This window comes from Lepidochelys kempii, chromosome 2 (genome assembly GCF_965140285.1).
Source record: "Lepidochelys kempii isolate rLepKem1 chromosome 2, rLepKem1.hap1, whole genome shotgun sequence".
NCBI classification, from domain to species: Eukaryota; Metazoa; Chordata; order Testudines; family Cheloniidae; genus Lepidochelys; species Lepidochelys kempii.
Window position 1 is genome coordinate 175884498 of NC_136381.1, and position 27801 is coordinate 175912298.

Sequence of the window (27801 nt, forward strand, 5' to 3'; positions counted from 1 at the left end):
GCAGCAGAATAGTTGATGATATTTTAAAATGGAATGAAGATGATCGTATTTTAGGCTAATAATTCCACTCTGTGCCTTCTGTGCATCCCCTGAAAAGTGTGGTTTTGAGTTACTGCAGTCATCATTAAAAGATCAACATCTGTTGACAACTGGTGCATGCTTAAACAGGCCAGCCAAACCCTCTATCCTGCAGCCACTCTGTGGGGTTGGTCTGTGGGTACCATTGCATTCCCTTTATCTCCCATGGACCCCTTTGTGCATAGGTCATTCACTAGCACTGTGTACAGGTACCTTGATTTGGTGCTAAGGGGCATGTTAAACAGTGAGCTTAAGGCAGAGACCATCTCTTTGTTCTGTATTTGTACAGCACCTAGCACAATGGGGTCCTGGTATGTGACGGGGGCTCCTATGTGCTATGGTAATACAAATTATAAAAATAATAAGAAAAGGAGTACTTGTGGCACCTTAGAGACTAACCAATTTATTTGAGCATGAGCTTTCGTGAGCTACAGCTCACTTCATCGGATGCATACTGTGGAAACTGCAGCAGACTTTATATATACACAGAGAATATGAAACAATACCTCCTCCCACCCCACTGTCCTGCTGGTAATAGCTTATCTAAAGTGATCATCAGGTGGGCCATTTCCAGCACAAATCCAGGTTTTCCCCCCACACAAATTCACTCTCCTGCTGGTGATAGCCCATCCAAAGTGACAGGATTTGTGCAGGAAATAGCCCAACTTGATTATCATGCACATTGTGTAAAGAGTTGTCACTTTGGATGGGCTATCACCAGCAGGAGAGTGAATTTGTGTGGGGGGAAAACCTGGATTTGTGCTGGAAATGGCCCACCTGATGATCACTTTAGATAAGCTATTACCAGCAGGACAGTGGGGTGGGAGGAGGTATTGTTTCATATTCTCTGTGTATATATAAAGTCTGCTGCAGTTTCCACAGTATGCATCCGATGAAGTGAGCTGTAGCTCACGAAAGCTCATGCTCAAATAAATTGGTTAGTCTCTAAGGTGCCACAAGTACTCCTTTTCTTTTTGCGAATACAGACTAACACGGCTGTTACTCTGAAACCTATAAAAATAATAATTATCACTAATACTCTTTGAACTCTGATATTTCAGAGTATCATAGGGTTAAATGCATAGTTACATGGGACTAAATGAAATGTTAAAAAAATCTGTCTGGCTGGCTCATGTGCCACGGAAACTGTAAAAAATCCTCTGGCCTCTTGACAAATCCAAGTACCACAGAAACCAGTTGGATTTTATTTTCTTTCTTGGATCTAGCTCATAATTAGAAAGGGGGTGGGGGGGGGAAACTCATATGAATTCTACTTCTAATGTGCTTGGACAGGTCAGACACACTCAGTGACTCACAGGTAGAGCTGGTCTATGTCTGGACCCCCTCCAAAGCCCCAGGAGCTATCTACGCCAGCCTGGAAGGGAAGGTACATTGTACAAGGTTTAGATCTGGTACAGGGTACCTCCCGCACTGAGCAGGGGATGGAGTGTGATTCTGAGTCACAGTCTGCCTCCCAGGGCTGCTCCGAGGGCCGCACAACACTGTACTGCCCCTTGCTTGGAGATCATGGCATATATATTTTAGAAAAAAATATGTATATATATGCTGTAAAAATCCGTGAGTGATAAAATATACATATATTTACAACGGATGAACCATAAACCCAGATCCAGGGATCCTCTAGCTTAGGGAACAATCTGGTATGGAGGCAAATCTGAACTTTGCTGTTAGAGCCTAACTATATATACACACACACTTTATTTCATCCAAGAAAAGTTACGTGTTTATATATAAACACAAGTTAGGCTCAAACAGCTCGAGGATCCCTGGATCTTGGTTTATGGTACCGTCTTTAATTACATCAGTGATACTCAAACCTCAGTGGTTCAGGAGCCAAATTAGCAATCAACTTTACCCAAAAGACCGGGGAAGTATTTAGTTTATATATCTCACAGCAAATAAGTTCAGTGCAAGTTGATAACTTAATTGATTAATAACATAGTAAAAGCCCTTAGTCTCAGAAGTGACTGAACTATTTTAGCTGAAACTTTCAACAACAAGAACAAAAAAAAATCAGCCTGAGACTGACTCCCGGCCAGGAAAATTTCAGCCTAAATGGTTAAAGTTTGGCAAAATGATAAGCAACTGAAAACATGGTCTCACAATGGGGAGGTATTGGGCAACCTTAGCTATGGGCCTACAATAAAGCACTTTTGAATCCTCATTTCATCCTAGAAAAACTTTCTATTTCACATATATTTTAGTGTATAGATATGGCACATCATTTTATACATCTACTTTTGAAATACAAAAGAAAAGGTGGTTACTTTCAGGACCAATGTGTCCAACAAAATGCCCGCTGATTTAAGTTGCTTTACTAAAAGCTGGCTATGTATTCACAAATACCGTCCATGTATTTGCACTCTGACAGGCAGACACAAACAAAGGATGCAACCATACTATCACCCCCTGCTGTAGGAAAACCTATGGCAAAAGGAAAACTCACTGATATTCCCCCTCATGGAATATTTTTAGCCTTATTTAATAACAGAAATTAAAAGGACATTAAAAAGCTGATTGAAACTATTATGGAGAAAATAACACAAACTTGACAAAAGTTGACTTGGACCTAATTGTACTAAATTCATGTAGAGTGAAGGAAGGGTTAATTAATAAGCCAAAATTACAGTTTCTGCATTCAGCAGATCAAGCTATTCCCATGACAGGACAGTAACAGATTGTGGCATGTGTGCTCTTCTGAAATATCAAAGTACTGTTTTTTAAACAAAGTTCAGATATCTCCACATGATCTTTTTTTCTTTTTCCCATTGAAGTAGGACCTCTTAGCAAGCAGCTCTTGCCATTTTTAGCACTGTTTACTTCTTAGATGACTTAGTTGATGGAATTCATTCCACATTTCACAAGAAAAGAAAAGATACAAAGCGATGGAAGCAGAGAGAGAGAGAAATAAACAGAACTTCAAAAAGATTTTACTGAACAGCTCTCCAAGGTCACTGATCCCTTGGAGATGGTGGCTAATTAATTAGCCACTTTCCGTAAGAAGAATGGCTAGGTATTCAGCATGTAAAAAAGCATTTGTTCATATGATCCAGTTTATTCTCCAGCCACAACTCCCATTGGCTTTATTAGTGCAGGGCTAGTTCAGGAGATTTGTTACGAAATACCAAGCATAGTTGGAGCGGGTCAGAGCGTACCTCAGAGATTTCCAAGATAAATAATTGAAACAAAGACTTGCTTTAATTTAGTAAAATATTTAAAGAGACCTGTAACTGCACAATGGTTCCATTATAAGTTCAATGGTTCTTCAAAGAGGCTATGGCCTATTTTACTTTGCAGTATCAGATTTAATAGGCAGTGTCAAATCCTGGAAGAATGCCATACTCCGTGTGGCCCATACACCCACTCCACACATTCAATTCCCAATTTCCCAGTCTTGGTCTGCTCCTTGTAGGCTGTGAAGCAGCTGGGGAGTGAGAACAGCTCTGAGTTTGCAGATTTTTCATTCAGTTAAAATGAATTCAGTATGGATCTGAGACTAAACAGGAAACAGTACAAGAAACAGACTTTCTTTATTGCTGGGTTTACATGGTTTTTAAGCCCATTGGGATGAACATAATTGAGCCTCTATTCATGTGGAAACATCTTATAGAATGCGTGAGGCATTGAACCAAGAGGTATTATATAAATTAATCTGAAAACCTGTATAATTTAGTAGAGAATGACATGCTTTTCCTAGAATTTTTAAACCAGGTAGAATTTAATTGGCAGCCATCTAGAAGTCTATAGGTTAGTTTCAGCATTTTGTAGTAAGGTGGTCATTCTTTATCCAGTTCTGTAGTAATCTTCTGTGATCCTTCTGTCCAGGAACCCTTTGTAAAGGGCAGCATGAGGGTGGGTTATATGTCAAACAAAATCCCTCAAAGCAGACCTCTCAACATTGTCACCTCAGTATCATGTAATAAATATCATGTGTCAGTAACACTTATCATCCTTAGGCTGGCAATGTGAAATAACAGTGCGGTGGCAGAGGAAAATATTGCTCATGGATTTCAGATTTTTTTAACGTCTTTGCTTAAATGTGCTTTTAACAATAGCCCCCTGCCAGCCTCACAACTAGGTGACATCTGTTAAAAGCCTGTTAGATGATGATTAAACTGCTATCATACTGCATTTCTTAAACCTTTCTAAAGAGCAGAACTCTTTCTACCTCCACCACAGAAGTGTCTTGACTTTGCTTGCTTGCTTATTTTGGGCTGCTATCTGTCAAGGGATGATTAGCTGGTGTCTGTCATTCCAGATGCTGATTTAAATGCTGACCTAAAAGTTCACTAGCGTGGAAAATTTTCCACTTAGTTCTGTATTAACTTTGCGTCAGAAAAAGAATAACCAAAAGCAATATCCTGTCGATCAGGAATGAAAACAAGAAAAAAGATGATCGGGAACCATTAAACCTGATTTTTCCATAGGGCCTCCATTTTTGAGGGCACAACTTTATGCTCGCAGTTCATACTGGGTGTGAAAACTAGCCTGCAAAAAATGGAAATCACTGTTTAAAAAACAGGCCCACAGATGCTCTAAAGTCAGGAGTGAAGAGGGGGGAGAAACCTATACTGGAAGTTAATAATTGAACGCTATAATTGGCTACTGCATGCATAAAACCTTGATAGATATTTATTTTTGGCATGGTCGTGTTAATGAATGCACCTGGTAGGTGAGCAATCGCTCACACATTTTCGAAAATCAGGCCCTAAAGTTCAATCTCATTACAAGGCTGTGCTGATGGAAGGCTGATTTCATCCTGGTTCCCAACTGTATAAAAATACATTATAAACACCTTCATATATTGCTCATGTTGCCATAACACACACACAAGCTTTACCAATCAGGGCCAAGACTTTCAAAAATGGTTGCCTTAAAATTAGGCTCCTAAATCCTCATTTAGGCTGCTAAATATGTTTCCTGATCTTCAAAAATGCCAGGCACCTAGCCGCTCGCATTAAATTTGAAATGATCAAGTACTGTTTTTGTCTCTGGAAGTTTGCACTGAACTCACTGCTTGGTATACAAGAACCAGGAAAATGAGTTCCCTGGTGCCATTTTAAATGATGTCTCAGCATTCAGATTCAGGACCTCTCAGTGCAATGGGAAATATGCATTAGAGACCCAACGTTTTACAAAAAGGTTCAGTAATCAGAAAAATGCCAGATGTTTCTTTGTTTTGTTTTTTACTACTGCCTCTTGCATCCTAATAGTTCTGTCATACATGAGGGACTGTTTCAGGATGTCTTTTCTTTTTGTGATCAGGAAGCTTACGTGATGGCTAGCGTTGACAATCCCCATGTGTGCCGCTTGCTGGGAATCTGCCTTACTTCTACTGTCCAGCTTATCACACAGCTTATGCCTTTTGGCTGCCTCCTTGACTACATCCGAGAGCACAAGGACAACATTGGCTCCCAGTACCTTCTCAACTGGTGTGTGCAGATTGCAAAGGTAAATGAATGGCAGCACAGTCCATCCAAAACTCTGATTATATCCAGAACCAAGAGATCTGAAAGTATGTAATCTAGCTGTCTGGTAGGTCTTTGTATTTTACCCAAGGATAGAAAGACTTGTTATACTTGATACTAAAGGTAACCACACTTTTTGTTTGTGTAGTGCTTTAGATTTTCAAACCACTGTGCAAATATTAACTGATCCTCAGAACATTCCTGCACAATGCAGGGTTATCACCACTGGACAAGAGATGAAACTTGCACAGATTGCGATTGAATGACTTGCCCAAAGGTATACAGTGAATCAGTGGCAGCAGGAGGGATTAGAACGTGGCAGTTTTTGACTGTCAGTCCTATGCAATACCCTGCTACTCTGCCAATAATCCATAAACGGTCCATTCCAAAACGCTATTTCTGTCATGCTATGTCACAAGGGCAAATGTGATGGTAAAATCTCTTCTGTGTTGGGGATTAATGCCCTGATTTTGCTGACGGCACAGGAATAGTGATCAAATGCAGAGCCTTTTGCTATTAAAACAACAGCGCATTCTGATGCTGGTTGTTTATGACCGAAAGACAGTGCCACTAGGTGGTTCTTCTGTAGCTTGTGTGCAATAAGTTGGTCTACTTAGCCCAGTTTCAGTGGATGTATATCCATATAACAAAATCACTATCACATCTGGCACAAATTGACACGTTGTCAGATTCAGCACAGAGACAAAGGAGGAAAGGCAGAATGGAGACTAAATGATACTCTCTAGTCCTTAGAAGTAATCCTCCATATTAGGGCTGTGCCACCATGGCAGAGCAGTGTAGGAGATATTGCATGGCTCGTACCTATGCTCTCCCTTTTCTTTGTATAAACAGAGGTCCTTTTCCTGCACAGTCCGTGGTCTTTCCTACACCTCTCACAAGCATGAGGTTGCTTAAAATTTTTTGATGTTCAGTGATCATAGCCATTTGCAAGGTGTCGCATTTGAACAACCTGTTCAACTTTGTTTACATTGACATTTCTCCGAGTAGCAGCCGTGTTAGTCTGTATTCGCAAAAAGAAAAGGAGTACTTGTGGCACCTTAGAGACTAACCAATTTATTTGAGCATAAGCTTTCATGAGCTACAGCTAGCTTCATCGGATGCATTCAGTGGAAAATACAGTGAGGGGATTTATTTTCCACTGAATGCATCCGATGAAGTGAGCTGTAGCTCACGAAAGCTTATGCTCACATAAATTGGTTAGTCTCTAAGGTGCCACTAGTACTCCTTTTATTGACATTTCTGTAATTTGATTGAAAGCCTGGTGCTCTGACATTTTCATTTAAAGTGTACGATGTCAATATGCTGCCTCTCTAGCTTTGGTGTACTCCTTGAAAAGTGTAATTAGCACGGGAGGGACAAGAGAGATGTCTATGGATAAAAGCAGGAAGGGCTGCCCAAATTAGCAGAAGGAAAAACAATTACTTGGAGATTCCCTGTGCTTACAAAGGAGAATACCAGCAGCACGAGTAATATCTCTCTAGCCAGTAGAAGCTTGCATCTGCTGTGTTAATATTTCATAGTGGGTCATTTACAGCACCGACTGTATATTCACATACCCATTTATCGTGCATTTGTATATTGTTAACCCAGTTATTCCAAAGAATGTTGAGAAAATAGCTGCAGTTACAGTTAATATAAAATCGGTACGTAGTAGAGCAACTCATATTTGAGTTTCAAATATTTCAGGGTGGTATAAGCATGAATTGGGACTGCACAGAGCACGCAATGGATCACTAGCAATTAAAGTAATGTTGTTTACAAGGAAAATCATTAGCCAACAACAGTGATTGGCTCAATGTTATCATTTATTGATGGCATATGCTAAGTCATGATCTTACAGTCAGTGCTGGGATGTTCTTTAAGTAGAGTTATCTTCATAAATTATTCTGTCTCTTGTAATGCAGATTTACAGACCTGATTAAATAACTAAGTAAATAAAACTAAGCTACTGTAGCTCACGCAAAAGAAGAAAATGAGGGGTAAAACAGGTCTTGTCTTGAGTTAGCTGTGAGTAATTTTGTTGGAATCTAAGTTAGCATTTCCTTTTTTTATAGAAGGATTTGTCCTGGGAGGAAAATAGTGGTTGAATGTCTAGAGTGGGGTAGAGGGGAGCAGAAAGATAGGAAGCTTGGGAAGCACATAACCTTTCCATCTTCTTTTTCTAAATCCTTGTGTTACAGCAGTTACTACATATGCCCATTGTTAAGGTGGTGAATAGTTCCTATTATAACATCCCATTTTCAGTCACTATGTGAAGCATCCCCCTTGTGGACTGACTATTTCTATGTTCGGGCCAGTTCCAAGGTGACTTTTTTGGAAAGCTGGAGCAAAATCCCTTTCGCCATTTTAAGGTGCAAGAGGATGAAAAACCTCATTGCAACAGGGGTCATTAGGAAGAGGTTGGTGGGGGGGAGCTAAGGGGAGGGAACGATAGATGTAGTTTTTATTATCTTTCTTAATGAGACTAACAATCTCTAAGATGCTCAGGTCCCTGTAACCCCCCTGGTTGCATTATATTCATTTCTGTAATACCTATTTTTAAATTAACCTGAACACACATGGCACACTTATTATTAATCCCTGGAGACCTTGTACGCCTGCTATGGTTTGCTTTTGATAAACATACTGAAGACTTCAGAGATGAATCCACAAACTACGTAGCTCCTTTTCTTTCTGAGTTTTGTAGTGTACTGCACACAATACAGTAAATAAACTTTATTCAGTGTATCATGCAAAGCGCCCCTGTTTCTAGTCTGTCTAATTTTAAACTGATTACAGCACCTTCCTGATTTTGCTATTTTTGGAGATTTTATCTCCTGACTACATTTCCCATCTTCCCCATCATTAATTTCTCAGGGGACAAAATTGGTCCTAAAATTGTGACATCTCATTAGTTACACTCTTCTGCGCATCTGAACTGTTACCATTCATAATTGTTAGCTTCTGTTTGATTTTCATGCCAGTTCACCCTCCAACTCAGAACAACTCCCATCTTCACAGCTACTAACTGACTATCTACCATTGTCTTTTGAGTGGTTCTTTACTAAATGCTCTTCTTAAAATCCGCATAAATAATGCTGCTAATTTCTCCTATTAACATTTTCTTCGTTACTACATCCACAAATCTTGTCCAATTTTTGGACATGATCTGCTTCTTTAAAAACCCACACTGTTGTTTTTTCTGTAAATCATAGCAAATCTATTCATCTCTCTTAACTAACAAGCAGGAAACAAGCTCCCTTATGGACCCTTTCACGGTTTATTTTTGTTTCTCTTCCTGTGCTTTTAAAATCATTTTTTAATATACATTACTGCTAATATATTTCATTAGTGTACAGAATGACTAGCTTTCAGATAAAAGGGTTTTGAAGACACCTTTTAAACTCAATAAACACAAAATGGGGAATAACTGGGTAGGTGGTGGTATGCTGAAAAAGGATCAGGGGGTTACAGCGGTTCACAAATTGAATATTAGTTAGCAATGTGATGCAGCTGTGAAAAAGATGAATACCATTCCTGGGATGTGTTAATAGGAGTGTCATATAGGAGGTAATTGTCCGACTCTACTTGGCATGGTGAGGCCTCAGCTTGAATACTGTGTCCAGTTCTGGATGCCGCACTTTAGGAAAGATGTGGATAAATTGGAAAGAGTCCAGAGGAGAACAACAAAAATTATAAAAGGTTTGGAAAACATGACCTATGAGAAAAGGTTAAAAAAAAAAAAATCTGGGCATGTTTAGTCTTGAGGAGAAAGACTGATGGGGGGGACCTGATGATAGTCTTCAGATATATTAAGGACTGTTATAAAGAGTTCGATCATCAGTTGTTCTTCATGTGCACTGAAGGCAGGACAAGAAGTAATGGGTTTAATCTGAAGCAAGGGAGATGTAGGTTAGATATTAAGGAAAACCTTCTAACTATAAGAATAGTTAAGCACTGCACTAACTAGGTTGTGGAATCCCCATCATTGGATGTTTTTAAGAACAGGGTTAGACAAACAGCTTCTCAAGGATGGTCTAGGTTTACTTGGCCCTGCCTCAGTGTAGGGGGCTGGACTAGATGACCTCTCAAGGTCCCTTCCTGCCCCACATTTTTATGATTCTGTATGAAGAAAAGTTGTTGAGTGGCCCTGAGAGTGTATTATAGTCCCCTGGTTTATAATAAACTCTGTAAATCCTGATCCGGCACAAAGTTAAGAATGTGTTTGTATGAGCAGCCCATTGCCTTCTGTGCATAAGTATTTGAAGGATCAGGGTCTTAAGTAAATTAATTTAAGACTGATTCCTTGCCTCTCAGCTGTTTTGAACCTCTTTACCAAAACTGATTTAGCAGGATAATTCTCTTCTTCCTGACTAGATCAAATGATTTTTCCAATGTAGGCTTTTTTTTTATTGATAGCTCAAGACTTTTTGTTTCAAATGCTCAGTTCATTAAAATTGAAATTTATTCAATTACATTAACTTACATAGTGGCATTATGCCAGTTTGCTGGGGTGGTTTATTTTGGCAACATTAACCGCCCTTAGTACATTGAGGAAGTTTTGCTTAGAAGCTTCACGTAAGATTTGAGGGTGGTCCAGCTTAATGGTAGAGCAAGAATGGGAGTGGGAGCTGGGGAGTGAATGACTCCCCAGGTGCTTTGTCATCATATTAGTATGATCCTTTTCATGCTGTGTGTGTAGCCTGAAAGTGCTGTCTGTATTAGCTGTTCAAACAAAAACCAGAACAACAGGGAATGATTGTAGTTCCTAAAAAGGATCTTGAAAGAAGCCTAACAACCTGAATGTTTCTCTCTTTTAATGCAGTTCACACACAAAGGGGTGGGGGGGTGGGAAACTCCATGGTCAGAAATAGATGTTAGGTTCATGGCATAACAAAAGTAAACCAGCCCAATTAACCCTTTTATCTGCCTGAAAGAGCTGTACAATCAACATGGAGAAAGATGTCCTATTCTTCCCAAAATTATATAAAAAGAGCATACATAGTATGTCAAGAGTTATCTAAGCACAGGGGTTACTGAAACTGTTTCAAGGGGAACCTGAAAAAAAGCTGTCATTGAACTCAGCCATGAAAATATAGGGGTTTTTTTGTTTAGTTTGTTTTCCATCATCTCTGTATGCCTGAGTATTACCAGTTACAAAACAGTGTCTGCCACAATGAGGCAGAGAATCAACTGCTTAGTGGTATAACTTGTTTTTGATTGAATTGTAAGAAGAGTCTAATGATGTATTTATAGTGTATGTGAAGTTAACCTGTAGGTATATCGACATATGTGTATTAACATGGTGGCCAAATTCTACGCCAAGTCACACTGAAGTCAGTCGGGTTGCACAGAGCAGCATTTGCCCCACTGTTAGAAAGTAACATCCTGTATGTAGATTTCTTGGGCTTGATCCCAGTCAAGCTGTGCCTATTTACCCAAGCTGCAGAGCTGACCCTTTATTTTCCCCTCTCCTTTATAGAGTGAGTGTGGGTGGTAGAGAGAGAGGTATGCCAATTGCATGTCATACATCTATTGTAGGGAATGAGCTACTTAGAAGAACGTCGCTTGGTGCACCGTGATCTGGCTGCCCGGAATGTCCTTGTGAAGACTCCTCAACATGTGAAGATCACTGACTTTGGACTGGCAAAACTGCTTGGTGCTGAGGAAAAAGAGTACCATGCAGAAGGAGGCAAAGTAAGAAGTGTCAGAGAACCATCTTTATGTGTTTCACTGGATGTAGATATTTGCACTTGCGTATGAATCTTCATTTTAAAAATGAGACAAATAGGGTGGAATTTTCAAAAGTACTCGGCATTGGCTTAATTCTGTTCCCATTGTAGCCAGTGGGAGTCCACTGACTCTAATGCAAGCAGAGTTAGCCCTGTGTAACTTCAGTGAGAACAGAGGTAGGCCGATGATGAGCCCTTTTGAAAATCTCCACCCATAATGTCTGGAAAAAGCCAAGATGAACTTTAAAAAAAAAAAAAAAAGGCAAGTCTGAATTGTCATGTAGACAACACCAAATAATGTACAGTTTATGAACAGAAAGGGAATACTATATATTTACATATGAAGAAATGGAATATTATGTATTTACAGATCTCATTCAACACTCCTCCTGTTTGAGGGACTATGCTCTAATGAGAAATTCAAGAGAAGCTGCTTGTGAATATTGCAGAGAGCATAAATGGAAACCATCTGATTTCCAATCAGTCTGATATGAGATGTTTAAACAAAAAATCTCAAAAGTTCAACTCTTAAGAATTTTGTAAAACCAAATTATCAGAGATATTTGTACTAAAAAACAAAATATTATCCAAGTTCCCAGACTCAGTGACAAATCAAAACAATGATAATTGATCCCAGCAAATCTCAAGTTGCTTGCTGTACATCTCAGATTTTCTGCCTACAGTCAAAGTATTGGTATAAACAACACTGTTGTTCTAACAGTATTGCTTCTAGATTTGAGGTAGGTGTCTTATGGCTTAACTGAATCTTCCCAGGTTCCTATCAAATGGATGGCTTTGGAGTCCATTTTACACCGAATCTACACCCATCAAAGTGATGTCTGGAGTTATGGTGAGTCTAAAAATATGATCGTAATGATTTTAGATGGGTGAGAACAAGTGTAAGATTTGTTACGGACACTACACAGCCAATTATTCTCCAGAAATTCAGTCATCCTTTTGTGATACTTATAACAGGTTCTTAATACCAAACTGATGGGGAGAATAAATATTTATGATGGGCCAAATCTTGAGCTTCTTAATGAAGCAAAATTCCCATAGACTTGAGTGGTGAATGGGAGTGTGGTCGCGCGCAAGCGCTGGGAGAGAGCTCTCCCAGCGCTCCTGGTAATCCACCTCCACCAGGGGATTAGTTCCGAGCGCTGGGAGCCTGTCCACACTAGCGCTTTAAAGCGCTCAGACTTGCTGCGCTCAGGGGGTGTGATTTTTCACCTCCTTAGCCAGCCAGTTAGAGCGCTATAAAATGTAAGTGCAGACAAGCCCTAAGTAGAGTTCACAGTATTCCATAGGGAATACATTTAAAAGGTAGAAAGACTCATAGCCTTTGAACTAAAACATATACAATTGCAATTGAATAGGTAAAAGATTCATTTCCCGGAAAATAGCAAGTTTAAGGTAGGCTGAAGGTTGGGCTTGAATGCCCATTACATTGGCCCATAGGTGTTTGAATCAACATTTGATTCAAAAGGAAATTGTGTAATATGGTCATTTAAAACTCCATAAAGTCAAGTTGTTAGGACACCAATCTCCTTTATGTAGGAATATACACTAATTTGTTGTTTTACTGAGATCATACCAGAGAATTCATTGTATACACGCTTCCTAGAGTAGGACAACCTCTAATTTAGGAGAGTTAGGAAGAAATTTTCCTTGGGAGCAGGTAATTTCATAATTGCTTTTGCACTGTTTCTTTCACCTTTCTGTGAAGTTACTGGAAATAGACTAAAAAGACCGTGGGTCTGATCACGTATGGAAAATTCCTATGTTCCTATTAATCCACTTAAATACATTTTCTTCACCTCCAAAATCCTATTTTAGGGCCCATGCAAATGGACAGCATGATTTAACAGCTACAGCCTGGAATAGGTGATGTGCTGAAGTTAATTTAGAAAGCCTTCAAAGAGAGGAGATAATATTTTACCTCCAGAGAGATTATTTAAAACGATAACAAAACTTTAATTAAAAACAACAACAACCCACTTTGTGGGTTGGAATCCGTAATTAGCAACCTAATGCCTTTCTGTTGTGAGGAGGTGAAGTCATGAAGTAGAGTTGAACATTGAGGTTTTACCTTCTGTAAAACCCTAGGAAGAGGCCTGATTATTTCAATTTGTTTTGTTAACTCGGACCTCATTAAAATAGCTACATCTGTAAGATGGAACATTTTCTTCCTCCGTGAACAGTTGGCAAGTGAATAAACAATGATGACCCCTTTAGTGAGCCTTAGCAGCTCTAAAACAAAGGTTAATGCCTCCACTCTATCTCTTATACATGCTGTTCCTAAGCGAAACAGACCAGGTTTGCTGTGCTTTGGGAACATCATGAATCCTTGCTGACCTGATGAGACTCTAACATTGTCCCTTTGTCCTACTCTTCAGGTGTCACAGTTTGGGAATTAATGACATTTGGATCAAAACCGTATGATGGGATCCCAGCCAGTGAGATTTCATCTGTCTTGGAGAAGGGCGAGCGTTTGCCTCAGCCTCCTATCTGTACTATTGATGTCTATATGATCATGGTCAAATGTGAGTTCAGTTCTTGTACATGTCCATGTAGTTCATATTAGTAAGAAGGAAAATGGTTCTAGTTATGGAACATTTGTATGCTATGCTGTATTCCTGAGATTCACAGGAAAACATGCCTATGTGCTATATGAGAAGAGTAACATCACTATGGTATGGTTCAGACATCTCATGCTTCAGACAAGACAGCAGGTTTTTCTTTAACTACAGTTCAGAGTCCAAATTCTCATTTCTCATCATTGTGGCGGTGAGTATGGTATAAAAACCTAAATTACACCAATGTAAATCCAGACTAACAATGGAGTTACTCCAGAATTACTCCAGTGTTGCTGAGGTCAGAATATAGCCCCAGGTTTCCAATTTTGCACACTGAATCATCAGTCCTGACTTCTCTTCTTGTGTTTTCATTTCATTTTAATTAAATAACAAACATACACAATAGGAAAAAATGTCTGAGAATGCAATCACAGTATTAGTGGCTGCACATGAAGACTTTGAGCCAGGATCCTGAGCTTCATAACTGGTCTGACCCCCAATTTTTTGACTTAGACACAGTCATTATAATAAATGAACAGGAGCTAGCAGATTTGGTAAAGCAAGTTTCTGTGGCATTGGTTCCATGTCCTTATTACTGTAAGTACATTAGAGGACATTCACAAGCAGCCCACTAGGTGGCATTTAAACACTTTCTTTGATAAAATGTACTAAGTCCTCAAAGAGGTTAAACTTTTCTTTGACTCAAAGAATTTACTTCTACTAATGCTATGGTTTTAGGAGTCTCTGAATACATACTTCGTACTACTAATAATAACAATAAATCACTCATCCAAAAAGGGTCCGCCTGCTAAAATGAGATATCGACAGATCTAATGGACAAACCAGCTGATTTCACAAATAGCTAGCTGATTTCACAACCTCCCTTCGTGTATGGCAATGAAGCATTTATACACCTGCCATGCAGACAAAGCACTGACCATGATACTTCACTGGAATTCACAATATTTCCTGATTTAGTGTAGTTCTAGAAATAATAAGCAGCAAGTTAAGACAGGTCTGTGGTTGAATACTGACAGAGATTCTACTCAGTATGGGGGGGGGAGAGAGGAAGGCAATAATAACAGAAAATGTGGAAAGAGCAGAAGTGCTTAATGACTTCTTTGTTTCGGTTTCCACCAAGAAGGTTGACGGCGATTGAACGTCTAACATAGTGAATGTCAGTGAAAATGAGGTAGGATCAGAGGCTAAAAAAGGAAAAGAATAAGTTTAAAAATTACTTTGACAAGTTAGATGTCTTCAAGTCACCAGCACCTGATGAAATGCATCCTAGAATACTCAAGGAGCTATCTGAGCCATTAGCGATTATCTTTGAAAAGTCATGGAAGACAGGAGAGATTCCAGACCACTGGAAAAGGGCAAATATATTGCCCATCTATAAAAAGGGAAATAAGGACAACCTGGGGAATTACAGATCAGCCTGCTTAACTTCTGTACCCAGAAAGATAATGGAGCAAATAATTAAGCAATCAATTTGCAAACATCTAGAAGATAATAAGGTGATAAGTAACAGTCAGCATGGATTTGTCAAGAACAAATCATGTCAAACCAACCTGATATCTTTCTTTGACAGGATAACAAGCCTTGTGGATGGGGGGAAGCGGTAGAGGTGGTATATCTTGACTTTAATAAAGCTTTTGATACTATCTTGCATGAGCTTCTCATAAACAAACTAGGGATGGAGTTACCATAAGGTGGGTACAAAACTGGTTAGAAAACCATTCCCAGAGAGTAGTTATCAGTGGTTCACAGTCATACTGGAAGGGTATAACAAGTGGGGTCCCACAGGAATCAGTTCTGGGTCCGGTTCTGTTCAATATCTTCATCAATGATTTAAAAGAAGAGCACTGTGTAAACTTGAAAACTTGTCCCTTCCAACAGAAGTTGGTTCAATAAAAGATATTACCTCACCCTGCTTCTCTCTTTCAAAACCTGGGACCAGCATGGCTACAACAACACTGCAAATAATGATTAGTAAGAAGATAGTTAGATATGTTCATGAGTGATTTAGATAATGGCATAGAGAGTACATCTATAAAGTTTGTGCATGATACCAAACTGGAAGGGGTTGCAAATGCTGTGGAGGATAGGATTAAAGTTCAAAATGATCTGGACAAACTGGAGAAATGGACTAAAGTAAATAGGATTCAATAAGTAAGTAAATTCAATAAGAATAAATGCAAAGTACTCCATTTAGGAAGGAACAATCAGGTGCACGCATACAAAATGGGAAATAACTGCCTAAGAAGGAGTACTGTGGAAATGGATCTGGGGGACATAGTAGACCATAAGCTAAATATGAGTCAACAGTGTAATGCTGTTGCAAAAAAAGTGAACAACATTCTGGGATGTACTAGCAGGAGTATTGTAAGCAAGAGATGAGAAGTAATTCTTCGCTCTACTCCTCGGTGATTAGGCCTCAACTGGAATATTGTGTCCAGTTCTGTGTGGACAAATTGGAGAAATTCTAGAGAAGAGCAACAAAAATTATTAAAGGTCTAGAAACATGACCAATGAGGGAAGATTAAAAACATTAGGTTTGTTTAATCTGGAAAAGAGAAGATTGAGAGGGGAAATAACAGTTTTCAAGTACATAAAAGATTGTTACAAGGAGGATAGAGAAAAATTATTCTTCTTAACCTCTGAGGATAAGACAAGAAGCAATGGACTTAAATTGCAGCAAGGGCGGTTTATGTTGGACATTAGGAAAAACTTCCTAACTGTCAGGGTAGTTAAGCACTGGAATAAATTGCCTAGGGAGGTTGTGGAATCTCCATCATTGGAGATTTTAAAGAGCAGGTTAGACAAACACCTGTCAGGGATGGTCCAGATAATACCTAGTCATGCCATCAGTGCAGGGGACTGGACTAGAGGGGACTGGACTAGATGACCTCTCGAGGTCCCTTCCAGTCCGATGATTCTATGAGAACTGAAATACAATTTTACTGGTAAACGATCAGCCAAATAAAGCCATACACTTCTAATCTGGAAAGAAATCTAAACCTGAGTTTCTACCAAAGGGCCCGATTCTGTTCTCATTGAAGCCAGTGGGAGTTTTACCAACTCTAATGGGATCAGGCCCAATATTGTATTTAGTAAATGAAGACTATGGAAACATTTAAAGTAAACCCTAACTGAAATATATATATATATAAAAAAATCATCACGTCAACTTAGAAAGAAAAAACTAATAAAATGTGCAAAATAATCACTACATCAAATTATAAATAAAAATCTAAACCAATAAAAATTAAATATTAAAATATGTATAAAATTAACTTAATATTATTTTTTAAAACCTGTTTTCAATCTAAATGGGCCAGTTTCTGCCCTAGTGTAAATCACTATAGATCTGCTGACTTCATTTAGAATAATTAGCAATGAAGAACGATGCTGCCTCTCTGTACAGAAGTTAGGGCACAGGAAACTCATCTCACCACTAGAGCCAACTGTAAATTGGGTTTTCTTTCAAAGTTGTTATAATGCAAAGTTTATTGGTTTTAAAGGTACGTGACAATATTCAACCCGCAGCTCAATTAACCAACCTGTTTTAAAAATGAATTGACGTTACTTTACAACAGCAACCATATCTCAGATTCCCCATTTGCTCCAACAGTGACATGAATTTCCTGCATAGGCTGGAGTATCTGAACAAAGTGGAAGCCATTATTGCAGCAAAAGGAATTAAATAAACTACAGGGAGATGTACATGTAACTCTCTGCTTCAGTGAATATTTAAGGATTTATACAAAGTGGAATAGCTTCAACAGGAGAGACTGAGCGCAACCCACCCTAGAATAGTCAATCGTCTAGTGGTTAGGATGCTCACCGGGAGAGGAAGATCTGAGTTTGTCACTACTCCAGAGTGGGGATTCAAAGCTGGGTGTCTCGCCTTTCAAGCAGGTACCCTACCCACCCCATAGGCTAAAGGTTATAAGGCGACTTGCATATTTCTCCCCCTCCCTCTTTCTCTCTCTCTCACTCACTCTTCCCCCCCCCCCCCCCACCTCCAAAGCTGGTTCCTGGCCAAAATGAATCTTGTCAAATTCACAGATAGTGTCAGGTCAGCCGAAACTTCATTTTTCAACAAATCAACTTTTTGACCCAGAAAGTCTGCCCAGTTCTGTTAGCCTATCTGTAAGGTGCTGTGCATAGGAGATGATTAAAAATCAACAATTACTCGTGGGGCCCTGTTCTGGTCTCGGTTACCCAGGTGATTTCCATGAGAGGTGCACCCATGTAAATGAGAACAAAATTGGCGCACTAGAGGCAAATCCAGATACCATCACCAGGCCAGGTACTGGTCAGATATAAAGAAAATGGGGGAGAGAAATCCTCCCTACACCGTTGTGGAGTGGCTCTGAAGCTGAAGTAGCCTTCACAGATCTGCCAGGTGGAGTGGGGGTATGTCAGTGCTTGCATAGCATTGGATCCGCTGCCCATCTCCTGGTCCAGCACTCCCTTCCCCATCCTGTGGGCTGCTATGTAGTGAGCTTGTGTGGAGCAGGGATCCCGACCTTTTAGGAGGACTATGCCAGAAGGAGTTAAAGGAGGGTACTCCCTGCATGTTGATGCTAAGCAAGAATCTTTCTACTATATCTTTTTATTTATTTTTTTTTTTTTTGGTCTTCCAAGAAGAGCAGAGAGTGGTGTTCTTAAATGTCAAAAAGAAACAAAGAATAAAGTCTGACGAAAAGCTGATGTGACTGGATTTCTCATTGTTATGGTTTGATGCAACAGCTTCACATGTACCAAGTTCCTATCCTTTACATCTTATTTTAAAATTCTCTTCAGGTTTAATGGCTAAGATCATTTGATTTGTGCTTTTGTTTTCCATACTGTCCCTTCAGGCTGGATGATAGATGCAGACAGTCGCCCCAAGTTTCGTGAGCTGATATCAGAATTCTCCAAAATGGCTCGAGACCCTCAGCGCTATCTTGTTATACAGGTATTGATCAGAGCTTGTTTTACCAGGAAACCAAGATCTCAAACGGTCACTTAGAAAGGGGGAAATTACAGCAAATACGAAATAATACACACGGTATGCTCACAGATGAGCAAGCTAAGGAGTTCAATGATTCCATGACCAAATGTCGAAAGAAACCGGACCACTTGAACATCGACAATATAGTCTCATGCTGCTACTTTCAGTTAAAGAAAACTGTAATGCTGATTGTTCTAGTCCATTTCCACGTTGTTGCAGTAAATACTTTAGCATATTACCATTTGCTTTAAAATAAAGAATAGAACAAATAATAAATGTGGATATGAGGAACAGAAATGTAACTAAGAATGCCAGGTTACTTCGTCTTTCATAGAAGCAAAGAAATTCATGGGAAAGACCTGTTAGACCATTGAGTCCATTTCTCTGCCAAGGCAGGATTGTGCCCTTCAGAACATTTGCTAACATTTAATGTGGAAAGAAGAGCTACTTAGGAGTACAACAGCAGTAACAGCAGAAATCTCAAATAGCCTCTCAGTTTATGGTGGAAAAAGAAAGCACAGGAAAGCTGTTAGTGTGCGTTGTGGAATTATTGAGAGATTTCACAAAGGGAACATTCAATAACATCATAACAAGACTGAAAAATGTATTTTATTGAATTTAGATCATGCTCCCATTTAAAGTCTGATATACTGCAACCTGCCAGGGCTAGAAACACATAGTTGGGCCCATACAAACACTTTCAGGACCAGTAAATTTTTCCATGCATGTGTCCTGGTTCAGGATTATCATCATTCCTGTTTCAATCCAGAAAGGAGGTTAGATTCTGAATACTTTAAAAAGCAGATACTCTAGACATAGGCCTAACCAAACGCCAGGTCCAGTTCCCCCCTGAATTTACATCCAAGTCTAAATTTTGCAGTGTATGCCTATCTCCAGAACATTTGTTTTTCTCGAGAGAGAAAGCTGCTTTGCTGTAGTGCAGGCAGGACGGTGTCCAGCAATCCGCTCTTACTGTGGTTTGGTTGACAGGGAGATGAAAGAATGCATTTGCCAAGCCCTACAGACTCCAAGTTTTATCGGACCTTGATGGAAGAGGAGGACATGGAAGACATTGTTGATGCAGACGAGTACCTCATTCCACACCAGGGATTTTTCAACAGCCCCTCCACATCCCGGACTCCCCTCTTGAGTTCATTGGTATGATATTTCATCCATGTTCACAGACCTAACAGTTTGGAATTAGTCATTTCCCAGGTCAGACAATATTTTTCTCTTTTTAAAATATCTTTTTTCTCTCTTTCTCTCTTTTGAAGAGTGCTACTAGCAACAATTCAACCACAACCTGCATTGATAGAAATGGGGTAAGTAAGTGTGATCAGCTAGCGTTAAAAGTATCTTATCACTGTGTTAATGTTGTGAACTGAATTAAAGAATCAAGTCTTGATTTAGCAGAGATGGTGTCTCAATTTCATCACCAGATGTTGGCTTTCTCTTCCTCCCCACCCCTTTTTTTCTGCACACACATTTACCTGTACACACCAGCTTCTATGAAATAGTCTGTTCTATACTCTGTTTCTTAACCTGTACCTTTAACCTAGCAGGGATACCCCGTGAGGGACGACAGCTTTGTCCAGCGCTACAGTTCAGATCCAACTGGCATCTTCTTGGAAGACAGCATAGATGATGGCTTCCTGCCTGCTCCAGGTGAGTACATCTGCTAGGTATCATCTGATCCTCAAGTTCATTCATTGATCAGCAACTTGGAATGCCATTTGCTTCTCTCTTAGATCTTTGAGGTTTCTTGGTGATCTCTGGGTAATCATTTTCCTTCCCCTCCCTCAGCAAAGGAGGAGTCCTTCACATCCCTTAAGATCCCCACAATTTTTCTTCACTGGTCAATAAATGGGGGCGGAGAAATTGTGCAGAATTTTTCTTTTCATTTTTTTCCTAGATCTTTTCTGACAGCTTCTTGACCACATGTCATCCACCATCACCACCAGTCCGATTTCTACTTTTTGTTGTAGGTGCCTTATCAAGGATTTTTTCTTTTTTCTACTAATCAGACAGTCTCTTCTAAGAACTCTTTAGACCTCTTCATTGTTTTTATTGTAGAAACTCTGTTTCTTGTTGTTGGTCTTTTACTGCTTTCCAAACAGAAATATACTCAAGCAGAATGGATGGCACAATGAAATATGCAGTGTTGCTAACCACAGTCTGACATGTACTTGTATAGTAGTTCACTAGAACCAGAATTCATTGACTTAAAAGATCAGTAAGACTGTTACAAGGATGTTTTAATAAAATGATACACTCGCAATGCTTTGTCCTCAACTAGTACTGCAGCTGAGTAAGGGAAAGAGCCAGCATTGAGCATTGTATTGGGACATGGGGTCTCAGTTACTGTTGGTCTTTTTTTTTTTTAAGGCATTTCCATTATCTTTAAGTACTTCTCCAGATATATGGTTGCCCTCAGCTAAACTCCCTGGATAAGATTTCAAAACACTCCATGGGGAGTTAGGGAAACACACTTCACTAAAAGCAATGGAAAATGTGTGGCTTAATTCCCTTGGCTGCTTTGAAAATCTGACTCCTGGAACCTTTGTTCAATGGAACTTCCTGCCTTTGGTTAAGTCTTGGAATCCTGAGAAAGATCCAAATGACTTGTGGGCTGATGTGGGAAAAGATTGTTTCCACATATATTAAAAATACACATCAGATCATTTAAAGGACTGCATTAGTTACATATCTTAATTTCTTTCTTTCTTTTTTTTTTATCTCAGAATATGTCAATCAGTCAATCCCCAAAAAACCATCAGCATTTGTAGTACAGAATCCAATCTACAACAACGTCTCCCTCCCAGTAAACCCAAATCCCGCTCCAGCTTCAAGCTATCAGAATTCCCACAGCACAGCAGTGGACAACCCAGAGTATCTCAACACAAACCAGTCTCCTTTTGTCAAAACGGTTTTTGAAAGCTCCCCCTACTGGGACCAAACAGCCAATCACCAAATAAATCTGGACAATCCTGACTACCAACAGGACTACTTTCCTAAGGAAACTAAGCCTAATGGCATCTTTAAAGTTCCTGCAGCAGAAAATCCTGAATACTTAAGGGTAGCAGCACCAAAAACTGAATACATTGAAGCCTCAGCATGACCACAGAAAAATTCTCTCTTCTTGCAGTAATACAAACTAAAATCCAGATGAACAACCTGGCTGCTGCAGGATCAAGCTATGAACTGACAGACGAGTAATCACAATTCACTGACAGACACGCTTTTCCTTTCAAGCTGGTGGACTGAATTCACCAAGCTGATTTTACTATATATTTTGGGCTTTTCCTTGGCCATTCACATACATAACTTAGGCACATACCATACACATGCACGCATGTTGGACTAGAGCAAGAACTTCCTGCAGATAAGAAATTGCAGATGCATTCCTTCTGTTTTCAAATGGTAGCATTATAAAAACCAATTTGGAATTAACTGTAAGAATTCCTTTCTACAATGCCTATTTTTATAAACATTTCTAATGGAATTTTTGGATCTTTTACAAGATGAGACACTTGCTTGTTGTACTGTTGTGTGACTCTCGGATCACAAGGGGAAAAAAAAAGCAATACATTATTAAATCCTTTTCAAACTCTTGAAAGATGGATAGCTGTTCCAAATGATTGGATCTTAAATATTGACTTCATTTACTGTACTGGTACAAACAGGAAAAAAATGAGTCAGAGAGAAGTGTGGAGATTCTGCTGATGAAGTGGTTTTTATTGGTGAATTGGTGAAATTTTATAACCCACAGTGTATTTAGCACAAGGACTGGATGGCAGCACACATTACTTTACTGACCACTACTCTTGGAGTCCAACAGGAAGAACACAGCATACAGAAGAGTTGTTTGTAAATGTTTATAAAGTACTCACAAGTCTGTTTTCTGTATGTTGAATGCAAGCCTTTCTTTTTTCCATTCCATTGGTTAGCTGTAGATTTGTCAAATTACATTTTTAACAAAATTTTTAAAGATGTTGCTATGACTGAAAAATGAAGTGTCAATTCCCTTTGTCTCAATCGCATTGGGACAAACTTTCCCTAAAGGGCAAGGAAATGCAAAAGGTGTTAATTGGGTTATTTGTGAGAGCTGGTGATCCGAATGCAACTGCACAAAATTAAACTTGGCTCAGACAAAAATGCAAAAAATGCAACCAAAGGAAATGAGATTGTTTGTTTTTGTTTTGTTTAAGTGGCTCAGTAAAAAAAAATTTTTCCCTGTATAAAAATTGCAAAGAAAAGGGGGGGAAATACACCACTATACTCTGTTAAACTTGTGGCAGAATATTGCCAATTGCTGTATCACTGTGCAGGAATCTGTTGTCTCTTACATGACTACAGCTGCTGTGTTAGGGTGGTCTTCTTTTATGCTAGGTACAAAGAAAATACAGTAATAATGCATCAAAGAGGAAAAAGAATAGTCTGAAGTGTTTGAATGCAATTGCTTAGTTTGCTATTCTGAAATTGGGGGCTGGGAATGCCACAGGCCTCTTTGAAGTCCAAGCCTGGTTGTCTAATTGTCACTGTGGAATAATCCAAATCAATATTTGGTTTAATAATAAATATACAATATATCTATTGTATATAAAACCATTGTAGCACAAAAAGTTAGAGATTGGTTCTCTTTAAGTTGTGTGTAGTTTTTAAAACTCCTGAAGTTCTTTTAATACCTTTTGATAACATTTTTGCTGTCTTCTTTGAAAGGAGTAGGAAAAAAATAGTTAAAGCATTGATTCAAAGAGTAATAGTAATATGGAGCCATCCCTCCACTACCTTGATGGAAAGAATATTTTAGCCAAATAGTTGGATCTGAAGCCAGATTTGAATCAAGCAATTTGCATGCTAAGATCCATAATTAATAGTTAATCATTGGAAAATTACTTGAGATGACATAAAAACTGTAACAGAAAATATGTAACATTTATACTTGAGACATCAGTGCAACCTATAGCATCAGGGAATGGTCAAATTTCACTTCTCCTCCACTATGTTTGGAATACCTCAATGTAAATTCCAGCTGAAATATTGCATTTGTATCCAGGATCAGGACCAAAGCCCTTAAAATGTTGTCATGGCAGGTTTGTTTGAGGAGGGGAAATGAAGACTGGCAGTGTAAAATATCTCATGTTAGATCAATGCAATGCAGGCTGCCATTGAAAACCAGGACACGTATAATAATGTGTCGCGAACAGTACAGAGTCTAGAGCCGGAGACCAAATTTGATCAAAACACATTTATTGTCATCCTCTTTGGGCACATCTCACTCACAATGATTGGAGCCCAGCCGCAGCCTTACAGAGAATAGGTAACAACTTGTATTATTTCCTTGTAGTTAAAACATTGAAAAAAATTCTGCTCTCAAGTACAGTTTACCCCAGATCTACACTGGTGTACCTGAGAGCAAAATGTTGTCCCAATGCCATGTTCAGAATGCGCCAGACACACACACGCTCACATTGACACACACTGTCGTTTTAACAATCTTTTTTTTATTTTTTTCCCCCATTAACAAACTCACAAGGGGATTGTATGTTTGTCAAACGACTTTTTAACAGAAATCATGGATAGTTTACTACTCAAAGCAATACAGTACGGTACAATACTACATCTTTTCCTACAGCCTTTCCAACGCCATTCCCAAAATGATTCAGTAACATTTTTAGCTTTAAAAATGGTTTTTAAAAAAAAAAAAAAACAGTAGCGCTAAGTTACCAGCATTATGTAGCATGGAAACTATTTAATACAGATTAACCTCTCTACATTTTTTAAATGGTTCCTGGAGGACTTTGTAACATGACCACCATGAAAGCCAATGAGAGTCATGCAGCTATATACTTTAAGAGTGTTTAAGAAATCTAAGGTTGAGTTCTCTTTTTTTTTAATTTATTTATTGTTTAATGGAAAACATAGCAGAGAGAATATAGGAGCCAGCTTCTGATGCAAGATTGTCTGTAATTTATGACCTATCCTAATTTATGTGGTACAGACTCTAGGTTTATGAACTAACAATATTTTTAAATCTGATAAATGTGTCATGATTTCCTAATATGCAGCCCTAAGTTATTCAAAGACCAGCAGAAATAAAGAGCAATGAGCATATTAGCATATCAGCTCAGCTTCATTGTAGCAAACCATTTCAGTGCTATTTAAAATAAGTAAATATGTGGTTTAAATTATCTGATTTTTTTTTTTCTGGGGCACATGAATTGTGCAGCAGCAAAGATTCCACTTTGTATTGTAGAGATCTAAACAAATCAATGGGAGTTATGCGGCACGTTCACCTTGTGGAATCCCGATAAACTGCTGTTATACTGAGTTCAGGACTAAAACCCTTCTTCTGCATCTCAGGCCATTTAGTCAGGCCTCTCTATAGCTGAGATGAAGGTGAACCATCTCAGCTGGTAGCAGTCTAAAGTCCCTTATCCTTTCTGTGGGAAAGTCACTAGAGGGCAACAGTGAGCATATGCGCTTGTACACAGTCATAAAGGCAATGATAAACTATACTTCAAGATCTCCTGCAGATCAGCTCCCCTAGTGTGCTAGATTTCAGAGTAAATTGTACAGTTTCATATGATTATCAAACAGCAGTGTGTCACCACTCAGTGATCTACAATAAAACAATCAAACAAACCTAAGTGGCCAGTGAAGTATCACAAAGCCCACATAGCTTTATTTGTCCATAACCAGTTTGCTAGAAGACTTATGAATCTAGTCCAACTGATATGAAATAGACTGTAGGTATAATTGAGCAATCTTTCCCTGGTACCCAAGTTGCTCACTTGTTTTTGTCAAATGAGGGTATTAGTTGCTGTGTTGGAATGGGATTTCATGATTATTGTATTATAGAGAAGGTCTGTAGAACAAGAAAAGGTTTTTAATTATATTTAAAGTGTGATTGCAGATGTATTGTTATATAAATTATTGCAACATTAGAGTAGAACCTAATTATAACGTAGACTGTATCTTTTTTTTTTTTTTTTTTGCATTTTTCCTGGGCATTCAGAGTGGTCTCCATTATAAAGTGATCAGAGCTCCTCCAGTTTAAAACTAGGAGAGTAGCTGAAGGAGAATGTTCTTGCAATATCTGAGCAAAACACAGATTCTAATTTTGAGCAGTTTGTAAGGAAATTAAAATTGCAAGCTGATTAATAAGAAGGCAGCATCAATTATGCCATTATGATTAAGAGTCTGTCGTCAGGTCCATTATAAAAGAGTTTCCCTAAATACTAATACATGATAGACCAGAACCATTTTAAAGGGTGCTCTATCAGGAGTTGTGGGCATAAAATGTCTCTTTAAAAAAATATGCCTGGATAGAGAGAGACCTACCAGACCACACCAGCTTTTAAAGGCTCATAGACTCTCACATGGGAGGGAGTTTTAAAATACTGCCTCTAATTTCTCGCATAAAGAGGAATGACACTGAACAGCATCGTGTGTACTTACCATACCACAATCACTAGCTTGGCAACTAATATGAAACTAATGTTAAACTGCTATTTTTAAACACCACATTTCAACATCATAAAGGTAAACTGCAAAATACCAGGAAATTCAAGGTTTAAGTCAGAATTTTCAAGTTCATTTGCTGTTTTTCAGTGTTCTGTGTACAGTGCAGTGTACTATAGCAAACTTGGCTGTAAATTGTTTTGTACTGGGAAGGAGTTGGCTTGGGAAAGTCTGAAAATGTTTCAATATATCGTAAGAAGTAAACTTTCTACAGGGTCCCATGCCCTTGTCTCACTTCCAAGTGAAGTGAAATAACCTGATGAATTTCTTTGGTCAGAGTACTTTGGACTACATGGCGCTCCTCACGTTTTTTCAATCTTTAAGGTTGATTTGCTGCTCCTTCCTGTTCCATTCAGCCGATCTTTAGGGCCCTGAAGTGATAGATAGCGTTGCATTTCCTCTGAAAAGGAAACAGGCCTGCATGGGATGGGGTGGCTATAGGCAGAATTATATAGAGGGACCATAGCCAGGGAATCTACACACAATACAGATCCGCTGGCCCAAAATTTTCTTACAGGGGAAGCCATAGCAGTCATTGCTTACTACTTCAGCTCAGGATGATAGCAGCAATTGAGTGGCTAAGCAGGTGCCCAATGCCCTACCTGCTGATTGGGAGGAAAATCCCCTCAACTTAAGTAAGTCGGGGGAGGGGGAGCGGGTTGTGGTTTTTTGTGTTGGTGCAAAACCCATTTACTCAGGCTTTGTGCTACAAATGTGAATTTTATCCTATGCATAGAAGATCAAGTATGTGTATTCCGGATCCAATTTAACAGGACCACAAGACTCCAAATGATTCAAGCACTTCACATAGAAGTGCGGGAGGTGTCCTCCCTCTGTTTGGTAATGAATAACTGAATGTCAATAAGACACTTTGCATTTCCTGACAAGCATTCATTTTTCAGGTTAGAAGTTTAACATCACCTATAGCACACAAGCCACTACCTCTTCACTGTCCGCTGGTAAAATTGCCCTAGTCTCTTTTTTTTTTTTTTTTTAAACACATTTCTCTGTGAGAAAACACTTTCGTCAGGACAAAGTGAGAAAATGTATCTGTTTGTATCCCCCTTCCTGAAGAAAATGTATAGTAATGAAATTTTAAACTCTGTATAGTTATACTGCCAAGCGGGACCCTTCACCAGAGTGCTTTGATAATGTTGTTGTTAAACCACCACTAAACCGGATTTTTATATTGAAATCCCATTTTTTTAGCTTTGCTTTCCCAGTGAGTTTTGTTTCTTCTCTGCTCTAACATATGCCTTTTAAAAGTCTTTTTAAAAAAAAAGGAAAAAGGAAAAAAAGTATTTATATAAAAGAAAAACAAGACCCCTTTACGTAGCTTTTTAAATGGGTTGCATTAGGACCAAAGAGAATGTGTCTTATTTTCTTGCTTTAAAGTAATT

General features: G+C 38.9%; 1 protein-coding gene across 2 annotated transcripts in view; it reads left to right on the forward strand.

The window, feature by feature from the left end:
- EGFR (epidermal growth factor receptor) overlaps nucleotides 1-27264 on the forward strand; it is a 222599-nt gene extending 195335 nt beyond the window's left edge. Inside the window, exons 20-28 of one of the 2 annotated variants that reach the window (XM_073332807.2) lie at nucleotides 5365-5550; nucleotides 11109-11264; nucleotides 12074-12149; nucleotides 13696-13842; nucleotides 18744-18841; nucleotides 19868-20035; nucleotides 20152-20199; nucleotides 20440-20542; nucleotides 21619-27264. In XM_073332807.2, coding sequence (XP_073188908.1) covers nucleotides 5365-5550; nucleotides 11109-11264; nucleotides 12074-12149; nucleotides 13696-13842; nucleotides 18744-18841; nucleotides 19868-20035; nucleotides 20152-20199; nucleotides 20440-20542; nucleotides 21619-21995 — 1359 coding nt within the window. In that variant the 3' untranslated portion in view covers nucleotides 21996-27264. Of the gene's footprint in view, nucleotides 1-5364; nucleotides 5551-11108; nucleotides 11265-11669; nucleotides 11733-12073; nucleotides 12150-13695; nucleotides 13843-18743; nucleotides 18842-19867; nucleotides 20036-20151; nucleotides 20200-20439; nucleotides 20543-21618 lie in introns of those variants that run through there. The other variant, XM_078851692.1, reaches the window with a different exon arrangement.
- Nucleotides 27265-27801: the final 537 nt, after the last annotated feature.